Source organism: Capra hircus, chromosome 19 (genome assembly GCF_001704415.2).
Source record: "Capra hircus breed San Clemente chromosome 19, ASM170441v1, whole genome shotgun sequence".
Classification (NCBI taxonomy): domain Eukaryota; kingdom Metazoa; phylum Chordata; class Mammalia; order Artiodactyla; family Bovidae; genus Capra; species Capra hircus.
This window is the reverse complement of record NC_030826.1, coordinates 35,812,032-35,822,815: the sequence shown is the minus strand read 5'-3', so window position 1 is coordinate 35,822,815 and position 10,784 is coordinate 35,812,032. Positions and strand designations below refer to the sequence as shown.

The 10,784-nt window shown below is 56.8% G+C and overlaps 1 protein-coding gene across 4 annotated transcripts; it reads left to right on the top strand.

Moving 5' to 3' along the window:
• SPATA20 (spermatogenesis associated 20) lies at positions 1,088–9,133 on the top strand. 4 transcript variants are annotated; one of them, XM_018064874.1, is made up of 16 exons: positions 1,088–1,232; positions 2,215–2,394; positions 2,495–2,559; positions 2,743–2,897; positions 2,976–3,119; positions 3,202–3,424; positions 3,794–3,924; positions 4,004–4,108; positions 4,331–4,405; positions 4,503–4,712; positions 4,795–4,987; positions 5,285–5,453; positions 5,729–5,940; positions 7,363–7,562; positions 8,537–8,617; positions 8,773–9,133. In XM_018064874.1, the coding sequence occupies exons 1-16, from the start codon at positions 1,150–1,152 to the stop codon at positions 8,941–8,943; spliced, it is 2,397 nt and encodes a 798-aa protein (XP_017920363.1). In that variant the 5' UTR covers positions 1,088–1,149; the 3' UTR covers positions 8,944–9,133. The 4 variants fall into 4 exon arrangements, with proteins under 4 accessions (XP_017920363.1, XP_005693721.2, XP_017920364.1 ...); XM_005693664.3 differs by having other exon boundaries at positions 1,124–1,232; positions 3,223–3,424; positions 8,773–9,126; XM_018064875.1 differs by having other exon boundaries at positions 1,137–2,063; positions 8,773–9,126.

Here is a 10,784-nt window from a genome sequence, read left to right as displayed (position 1 = left end):
GGAGGGACCTTTCCAAAATGCAAGGTCACTCCCTCGACTAAAGCCCTTCCACAGCTTTCTTCTGCTCTCATCAGTAACCAAACTCCTGCTCACAGTTCAGAACCTGGCCCCGGCCCTCCTCCCTCTCTACGTCACCACCTCATCGGCGCCTCTCTGTGCTGGCTTCTGCAGCACCTCAGCCCTGCCTCACTGCTGTGCCACAGGGTCTTTGCACATCTGTTCCCCCTGCTTCCCCAGCATGTCCCCCAAGTCCTTTCCAGATTGCATCCTCTTGTTCTTCGAAGGCTGCTACACAAATGTGATTTCCTTAGGAAGGCCCTCCCCATCCTCTCTCCCACCAGACCAGTTTCCTTGTGATACCTAGTCATGGCACGTCTCACAGTGGGTGGTTGTACATTAATCTGTATAGCTGTTGGATTAGTTTTTGCCTTGCTCATCAGACTGTGAGTAACACAAGGATGGGATGGCTTGGTTTCTCTCTGCCCACTGTTGTACCTAGCAGAGTGTCTCATGGGCACTCAATAAATGTTGACTAAGGGTAGTAAATGAGACTCATAAAATACCTGATAACACCTGAAAGTTGGTTCAGTATTATTATTTAGGGAAGGCTTCCTGAGGGGGTGGGGTTTGAGCAGGACCTTCAGGTGAGGGGGCAGAGCAAAGGCGAAGCTCCCAGTTTGGATGGCCTGGAAAAGCCACGCCTTTGCCTCTCACCTCATTTCTCCTTTGTAAAACGGACAAAGTTGGACAAAATGACCGGAGGCTCTGGCTTTCCATGGCCCTGGCATCCTTACAGCCTCCATATTCTCCGTAAGAGGGTTACCTCCCCGCAGGCCCTGATTTATGTCCTATCGAGTCCACCCAGTTTTTTGCACAGACCTGTGTCCTCCTATGGGCTGCCGTCTATGGGGTCGCACAGACTCGGACACGACTGAAGCGACTTAGCAGCAGCAGTGTCCGCCTAAGCCCCAGTATACGGTCTGCAGTCCTGTGATCGGCCACCGAGCGGCGCTCAGAGACCAGCCTGCTGCCGGCCTTATCGGCGAAGACACTCCCGCGGCCGGTTCGGCGCCTGGGTCGGCCCGTCGCAGCTTCCCTCCCGCCATCCCTTCCTGTCCGCAGCGTCCGGGCCGACCGCCACCAGCAGCCATGCTGGGCGCGCGGGCCTTACGGTGCCGGTGCCGCGGCTTCCTGCTGCCCGGGGCCGGGCCAGTCCTCGCCTTGAGCTGCAGGTACGGGCGGCCGAGGAGCACGCTTCAGCATCCGGTGCCTGCAGAGCCCTGCGGTCAGTTGTCCTGGCGCTGGTCCCCTGTGTCTGCCCGGTCACCTCCCCACCCCATGCCTGCCTTCCCCCAAGACTAGGGCCAGCTCCTCCGACCGGGCTCAGACAGTAATCCTCTCCTCCCTCCCTCCCCTCCAGCTGCAGGGCTCGGCTTGCGCCAGGAACTCTGTTCTGACACCATCTCCAGGAAGCCTTCCTTGAACCCCAGTGCTGGGCCAAGGGTCCTTGTCCAACAGCACCCTGGGCTGGCTTGTCACAGCCCTCGATGCTGCAAGGGCTTGTCATTACTTAGGCCTGCCCCACCCATGCTGCCCTCCCAGGCTGAGCTCCCTGAGATCAGAGCCAGCTACTGATTCTTTGAGGGTTATGCGGGTCTGGCACAGGACCTGGCCCCCCAGAAGTGCCCACTGGATGGATGTTGAGTGAGGGAGTCCCTGATGCCAAATGAATTTCTTCTCCTTGCCCCTCATCTGGCCCAGTCCTACACACAGCAGCCAGCAGCCTTCCTGCCCAGATCATATACCCAGGCAGGCATGCCAGAAATACCTCCAGCACAGTCACCCTGGGTGGGGCCCGGTGAGGGGAGAGAATGGAGCCTGAAGGACCATTCCACCCATTGTGACTCGCCCTGACTTCACAGTCATCATCGTTCCCATCACCAGGTCGGAGAGGTTGGGGGAGACTAACCTGGCAGGGAGCCCCCAATGAACCACCTTTCTTCACCCCCCCAAAAACACAAGGGGGAGCACAAAGGCCACGGTCTCCCCCGTGGTTCAGAAAGGTGGGTTGGGCTGGGAGCAGGGGGTTCCAGGAGAGTTCCACGAGGCGTGAGGGGTGGGGGGTGGGGTGGTCAGGTGGGCCTCTGGGCTGGGTATAGGTGGAAGCAGTGGAGACTCCTGGTCTGACTTGCCTGACCCACCTGCCCACACCAGGGGTAGCTCCTCCCGGGACAAGGACCGAAGTGTGACGGTCAGTAGTTCAGTGTCCATGCCTGCTGGAGGGAAGGGGAGCCGGACTAACTGCTCTCAGTCCACGCCCCAGAAGGTCCCCAACCGCCTGATCAATGAGAAGTCACCATACCTCCTGCAACATGCTTACAACCCTGTGGACTGGTGAGTCCTCTCCTGATGCCCTCCTGGGCAGCTAGATCCTCAATCTTCTTACTGGCCCCCTCCGGAGCTAGTGAGTGATGCCCCACTCTACTGGCCTTAGGTACCCCTGGGGACAGGAAGCCTTCGACAAGGCCAAGAAAGAAAACAAGCCAATTTTTCTTTCAGGTACTGCATCCACCATTCCAGGGATGGGTGCAGGGGACTGGTGGTAGATAGGGGATGGCTCCTTTGGGCCTGGGGCCTTCCAGGAAACTAGATGCTAGGGCATCATAGGCCCAGCTGGAGTCCTTTGGCTGCCCCTCTCTGACCAGCCACTGGTCCTCCCTGGCCCCCATGGCCCTATTCCAGTGGGGTACTCCACCTGCCACTGGTGCCACATGATGGAAGAGGAGTCCTTCCAGAATGAGGAGATTGGCCGCCTGCTCAGTGAGGACTTTGTCAGTGTGAAGGTGGACCGGGAGGAGCGGCCTGACGTGGACAAGGTGTATATGACCTTTGTGCAGGTGAGTGGTCTTCCCTTGGTTGGGTGGTTGACCGTGTACATGGGGCTGCTCCCCTCACCCTTGCCCTCTCTCTGCCAGGCCACCAGCAGTGGTGGGGGCTGGCCCATGAGTGTGTGGTTGACTCCCAACCTACAGCCCTTTGTGGGGGGCACCTATTTTCCCCCTGAGGATGGCTTGACCCGAGTTGGCTTCCGCACGGTGTTGATGAGGATACGGGACCAGGTGGGTAGGCACTGGGGAATAGAGGGGGCCAGGGGTCAAGGGTGAGGGAAGCAAGGGGCCCTCACCCCATGCTGACCTCCAGGTCTGCCCCTGCCTCCCGCAGTGGAAACAGAACAAGAGCACCCTGCTAGAGAACAGTCAGCGGGTCACCACGGCTCTGCTGGCTCGGTCGGCGATCAGCATGGGTGACCGCCAGCTGCCACCTTCCGCTGCCACCATGAACAGCCGCTGCTTCCAGCAGCTGGATGAGGGCTATGATGAGGAGTATGGTGGCTTTGCCGAGGCCCCCAAGTTCCCCACACCAGGTCGATGCCCCCTGCCCCATGCCCACTCCAGCCCTGGCCTGGCCTTCCGAAGCCGACCCTAGTCAATGATCTCTTCTGACTCCTGTCTTGGTTATTAACTTCCCACTCTCCTGTCTGGCCAGTGACCGCCTAACCCCATCCTGCCTGTCAGTAGCTATCTAGTGAAGCTCTGACTTTTGGTCTTAGCAGGGACTCTCTCTGATGCTGACCTTGGTGATTATCATCTGTCCTCTGGGTTGACCTAGCCTATCCAGAGAGACTGCCTATTGAGTAAACCCCTAACTCTTCGCCTGGCCAAAGTCCTGATCACCCAGATCTCGGCCCCCTGCCCTTCCTATTCTCTAACCTGCGTATTCTTGGTGTCCGCAGTGATCCTGAGTTTCCTGTTCTCCTATTGGCTCAGCCACCGGCTAACCCAGGATGGCTCTCGGGCCCAGCAGATGGCTTTGCATACCCTGAAGATGATGGCCAACGGGGGTATCCGAGACCACGTGGGGCAGGTGAGGTGGGGGGGCAGGCGGCAGCGGGGTGGGGGCAGTGGCTGGGGTCGCCTCCAGCCCTGTGTTCCTCCTGGCGCAGGGCTTCCACCGCTACTCCACGGACCGCCAGTGGCACGTTCCCCACTTTGAGAAGATGCTGTATGACCAGGCACAGCTCACGGTGGCCTATTCACAAGCCTTCCAGGTGACTCCTGACCCCAGCCCTGAGCGGAGACCCAGCCTGTCCACCTACGCTTGGCTGCCCCTTCCAGTGCCTTCCTGGTGACCTATGGCTCCCCCTTAACTTCACCCCTAATTCAGTCTCATGTTCACTATCCAGCCTCCCTCCTTGCCCCCGTGGGAGAACACTTACTGCCCACCTCGTACCTAAAGACCTCTGCTTATAGCCTCCTTCCTCCCTACTCAGATCTCTGGTGACGAGTTCTACTCCGAAGTTGCCAAAGGTATCCTGCAGTATGTTGCTCGGAACCTGAGTCACCGGGTGTGTGTCCACTGAGGCAGGCGGGTCTGGCTGTGGGAGGGCTCGGGGCCTCCACTGCCTTGAAGGGAGGGGCCAGCCAAGTCTCCCCTCCCTACAGTCTGGAGGCTTCTATAGTGCAGAGGACGCGGACTCCCCACCGGAGCGGGGTATGCGGCCCAAAGAGGGCGCCTTCTACGTGTGGACTGTCAAAGAGGTCCAGCATCTCCTCCCTGAGCCTGTTCTGGGTGCCACTGAGCCTCTGACCTCAGGCCAGCTCCTCATGAAGCACTATGGACTCACGGAGGCTGGCAACATCAGCCCCAGTCAGGTGAGGACTGCTGAGATCACAGGAGAGGTCTTGAAACCACACAGGCCGGTGGACTCCCTTGGACAGGAGCTGTCTTTCTCAGGACCCTAAGGGGGAGCTGCAGGGCCAGAATGTGCTGACCGTCCGGTATTCGCTGGAGCTGACTGCCGCCCGCTTTGGCCTGGACGTGGAGGCCGTACGAACCTTACTCAATTCAGGTCTCGAGAAGCTCTTCCAGGCCCGGAAACATCGGCCGAAGCCGCACTTGGACAGCAAGATGCTGGCTGCCTGGAACGGTGAGGTGGTGTGTCTGAGGCCTGATCCATATATTGAATTCCCCTTCCCAAGGGTGAATATTAATTTTTTCTTTGTCAGGTTTACTGTCCTTAATTTACAAATGAGCCAACTGAAGCCTACAGTAATCCACCCAAGGTCACACAGAGACAGGAGCCCAGCCCTGCCTGGCTCTGGAGCTTAAACTCTTATGCACTTGCCCTGTTGCTCCAGGGAGATGTCAGAGCTTGGGGGGTTGGGATAAACATCCCGGGGGGGCCCCGGCCAGGATCACAACCCCCTGTGTCTCCTTTCTCCAGGACTGATGGTGTCTGGCTTCGCTGTGACGGGGGCTGTTCTGGGCCAGGAGAGGGTGGTCAGCTATGCCATCAACGGTGCCAAGTTCCTGAAGCGGCACATGTTTGACGTGGCCAGTGGCCGCCTGATGCGGACCTGCTATGCAGGCGCTGGTGGGACTGTGGAGCACAGGTAGGGTACCGGGCCGCCTGGGAAGGCCTGCCTCCCTAGGCAGCCCAGGCCTCTCTCTGCCCCTCTGCTCCCCTCTGGGTAGGTGCTAGTCCTGGTTCTGCTTACTGCCCACTGTGAGCTCTTACCCTCCTTGAGACCATTTGCTCATCTGAGAAATGGGCTAACAGGACCTACCCAAGAGCTAGGTTTTGAGGGTTAAATAAAAGCATGTGAAAAGGGCCTCTTCTGTGAAAGTGCCTTTCTTCCTGGCCTGTCCCCAATGCCTGTCCCCCTAGCAACCCGCCATGCTGGGGCTTCCTGGAGGACTACGCCTTCGTGGTGAGGGGCCTGCTGGACTTATACGAGGCCTCACAGGAGAGTGCATGGCTCGAGTGGGCTCTGCGGCTGCAGGACACACAGGACAGGCTCTTCTGGGACTCCCGGGGCGGCGGCTACTTCTGCAGTGAGGCCGAGCTGGGGGCTGGCCTGCCGCTGCGTCTGAAGGACGGTCAGTGAGGGTGTGGAGCTGGCCTGGGGTACTGGACCCCACTGGGCTTGGTTTTTCCTGGGGGAGAAGTAAGTGCGGTGTGGTGGTGAAGAGCTGGCAAGGACAGGACCCAGGCCCTCTTGGGCTTACATCTTTAGCACTGAGTGACTTTGAACTGGTCTCTTTACATTTCAGAGCCTCAGATTCTTAATACGCTAAATGGAGCTAATGGTGGCATTTCCTTACATGGTTGACACGGAGATTAATGTAGCTGTTCTGTGAGCATGCTTAGTGACAGTAACTGACATGCCTAGATAGACTAAACAAGGCCAGCTTCATCCCTACTGTCATAAGGCTTCCTAGGTAGTAAGGGAGCCAGTGCACAGACCGTATTATTTAAAGCAAAATCGCACACACAGATGCATAGTTGAAATTGAGGGTGCCGTGGAGAAGTAGGAGCTGCCCACTGTGTACCCCATTCCTGACCTTTCTCAGTGGCATTGAGCATCACCTGATGCATCTAGTCTGTTAACGACACCCAGACTTAAGTGTCTTGGGGTCAGAATGTTGTCACTCCTGTATCCCCAGGATCTCCTGCACATCTGGTATGTAATTAGGTGCTCAATAAATGTTAACTGAATGACTGAAAGGGCCCTGACAGAACAATGGTAGGGCCCAACTCAGCAGGGAAGTCAAATTAAACCTGTACAGGTGTCATTTAACCAAGGACTGGAGGGCAAGACAGAGCCATGTGGTCCTGCAGGAGCAGGAGAGGGATTTCAGGTGGAAGGAACAGCCCCTGAGAGGCTCTGAATGGGCAGCTTGTGTCCTGGAGGACAGAGGGGCAGAGGCCAGCATGAGGGGAGGATGCCTGGGGGGCTGGATCCCTGCAGGGTCTTACAAATGTGGCAAGGAGTAGAAGGCTCTGGTGAGTTTCGAGTTGGTTGCAATCTGCTCTGGTTCAGATCTCAGAGTGTCACTCTGACCGACAGTAGAGAAGGGATGGGGAAACAAGGAGGCTAGGTAGGAAGCCATTAGTGGTGGTCAGTCCAGGCAAGTGATGGCGAAGGTCCAGACAAGGCAGAAGTACAAGATGGGAAAAGTAGCCAGGTTGGATCTATTCTGGTCACAGACCCTGCAGATTCACAGTAGATTAGAAGTGGGAGGTGAGGAAGTCGGAAGGAAGGGCAGTTGGTGGCTGGGTGGAGGTTTCAGGTGGGAGATGCAGGACCCTGGGGAGCAACAGCGCAGTGTGGGCAGGTGGAGTTGAGGATGCATGTGAGGGTGCAAAGGGCCAGTCACTGCTGGGCCTGGCACTCATTCTCAGACCTGGGGCAGGAACTGGTGGGCAGGGACTCCTCCACCCCATCCCCCTGCCATCCTGGCAGCAGTCGTGTTCCAGGGTCCTGGGACCCAGTGACCCTCCCTCCCTGTCCCCTGCAGACCAGGATGGTGCGGAGCCCAGTGCCAACTCCGTGTCGGCCCACAACCTGCTTCGGCTGCACGGTTTCACGGGCCACAAGGACTGGATGGACAAGTGTGTGTGCCTGTTGACCGCCTTCTCCGAGCGCATGCGCCGTGTGCCCGTGGCATTGCCTGAGATGGTCCGCGCCCTCTCAGCCCACCAGCAGACCCTCAAGCAGGTGGGGCCCTTGACCTGGGACCCAGGGTGGAAGGGAAGCTGGGGTTGCAATGGAGGCATGGAGTGGAGTTCCTGGGGCTGTCCCCAGAGCTCAGGTCCCTGAGTGTGTAGCCCTGTGTGATGTGTGTCTCCGAGGGGATGTCTGTAAGGCTGCTTTTTTCAGGCAGAAGAGTCTGTATGTGTCTGAGGCAGGTCTCCTTCACGAGCAGGTGCCCTTGTGAGTTCCTATGAGTAGGGTTCTCTGAGCAGAGGGTTAAACATGGATCCCTGTGGTTGCTGGAATGTGTGTCTGCGTGCCTCTGTGTGTCGCTATAGTTGGGTCAGCGGTGTAGTGTGTGCAGGTATGTGCCTCTGGGTGTGTGTCCCTATGTGTGTTATTGCTGTGTGTGCGTGTCTGGATTTGTGTAACTCTGGAGGTGTGTGACTGTGTGTCTGCCTTTCAGTGTGTGCTGGGGTGAGTGTTCACCAGTACATGATTGCCTGGTTGTATGTGTACGCCCCACGTTTAGGCTTGCCTGCTTATATATGTGTGTTTGCCAGTGTATCTGTGCCTCTGTGTGTGTGTGTTTATGTGTGTATGTATGTGTCTGGTGTCTGCCTCTCTGTGGGCATCTGCTCTGTGTATATGTGATGACTGTGTCTCCCTGTGTGTGGCTGTCTGTGTGTTTGTGTGTCTTCCAGTGTATCAAGTCTTATGTATGTGTGCTGGTGTCTCTGCCCATGTGTGCATGTCCCATGCACATATGACCCTGCCACGTAGTGTATTCTCATTTGTGTGTGTGTGTATGTGTACGTGCTCTCACCTGCTGAGCAGTGAATCTGATGCAGCCTCCTGGCCGCTGATCTGGGGGATGCTGAGTCCCCATTTCTTCTTAGGCATATAGGATGGGTGGCAGGAGGATGGGGAGGGCCTGTTAGGTCTGGACCCAGCCTCTTGGCATCAGTCACTGGAGTTAACCTTTCTGTTCTGGCTAGATTGTGATCTGTGGAGACCCTCAGGCCAAGGATACCAAGGCTCTGTTGCAGTGTGTCCACTCCATCTACATCCCTAACAAGGTTTGGTCTCTGAGCCCAGCCCCACTCTCAGCCTCCCCTCACTTCCTCAGCTCCCCAGTATCTCTGGCTCCTCTGAAGGCTTGGAGAAGAAACCCACCAGTGGGTCCTGCTGGTGTCTCGGTGGCCCCGGGTGACTCTCTCTGCCGCTCTCCCAGGTGCTGATTCTGGCTGATGGGGACCCCTCGAGCTTCCTGTCCCGCCAGCTGCCCTTCCTGAATACCCTTCGGCGGATAGAAGACCGGGCCACCGCCTATGTTTGTGAGAATCAGGCCTGCTCGATGCCCATCACCGAGCCCTGCGAACTACGGAAACTGCTCCATCAGTGACTGCCTCCCCTACCTTGGGCTGGGGCAGAAGGTGGAGCTTCCCAACCAACCAGAGACTCAGGCCCTGCAGGGCCCTGCAGAACCTTTGGCCACCCCTGGGCACCATGTCAACAGGTGACCTCGGCCATCCCTGCTGCTCCCCCCGAGCACCCGCTCACCCTAGAATAAACCTAACAGCGTCCCACAGTAACCTCTGGGCCTCAGCCTTGCTTGTGAGAGGGACCTCGGGCTCCAGCATGGGAACCAGCAGCCCAGGGTCCCTTTTTCTGGGAGCCCCTAGATGATCCCCCTGTATTCTTGGATTCCTCTTTTACCTTCAAAGGACACCAGACTGACTCTGCCCCCCTCCATGGTCATTACAACCTGAGTGAAGCTGAGGTCAGGGGACTGGTAATGGTCACCAGGGATGGGGGTGGGGTATGGACTTGCACAAGAGGAGAAAGGCCAGTCCTCGCCCTCAGATAGGGTTAAGAAAGGTCCCTGCCTCTCTTCCCATTGTTTCCTCCAATTTTAAGCTGGGATGCTTCATATGAGCTTTTAGTTTTCATGGAATTTGTGTATTTTCTGGTCCTTCCCATTGTCTTCTCCAATTTTAAGCTGGGGAAGTGGGATGCTTCATATGAGCTTTTATGTTTCATGGAATTTGTATATTTTCTGGTCCATTATAGGAGCTGCTCTTATCAGGACCAAGGACATTTCTTTTGGGGTATCTATCCAGCTCCCAGCCTTCCCACAGGAAGTCGTATTGTCCATCCCCCTGATTTCATATATGTCAGTCCAGGGAAAGTTGGGTTGGAAGTCCTTCTGCAAACCTGAGTACTTCCTGTTGCAGGGACAACCGCTGCCTGCCTGTGATCTCCTGTTCCCTCAGTGTTGGGAGATGCTCACAAGATTCATCCTTGGCACCCACATCTTCACAGGTCCTGGAAGCCCCATCTAGTTTTCCTTCAGGAAGAGGGGACTAGAAGCGTTCTTTGGGAAGGGCAAGTACACAGTAATGGGGCTGCACCTCAACCCTGAGCCCTTTGGGGGTCTGATGAGCCTAGGTACCCTTGTAGCCCCAGAGCCAAGCAGTAGAGAGCCAGGAGAGGCTGCTAGAGATAAGATCTGAATGGGGCCACTGCTTGTAGGGATGTCAGCAGAGGGGAGGAGTGGAGCTGGAAGGGGCTGGGAGACTGAAGTAAGTCACTTCAAGTTCTGCTCAGGACCATCGCCACCCCGTGCACACCGTTAATTACAGCCACAAATGGTCACTGGGACCTGCGTATGGGCAGATGGGCCGGTGGCAAGCCACCGGCCGATCTGGAGAGGATTAGGGCTCCAGCCAACAAGGTCAGCTAGCCCTTTCTGGCTGAAGCCTGTTCACCCTGGCCAGGAAGTCTGGATAAGCAGAACCTGGTCTGAGGTGCAATGAGGAGGGAGGGTGGTGGTTGGTGGTTTAGTCTCTAAGTCATGACTGACTCTTGCGACCCCAAGGAAAGAGGAGCCTGGCAGGCTACAGTCCATGGGATTCTTCAGGCAAGAATACTGGAGTGGGTTGCCATTTCCTTCTCCAGGGGATCTTCCCACACCAGGAATCAAACCCGGGTCTCCTGCACTATAGGCGGATTCTTTACCAACTGAGCTACAAAGGAAGCTCGAGGAGGGAGGGTGGAGCATGGTAAAGCCCAGGTGGCCTTTTTTTTTCAGCCCCAGTGTGGCTTTGAAAATGTCCAGGCAGTTTGCAAAGCCCTCTTAACTCAGTTGTCCCACTGACCCTCATGAATGAGATGGCAAGGTAGGTACCTTCTGCTTCATATGAATAGATGTTCAAGACCCAGAGAGGGTAAGAAAACTGGTCT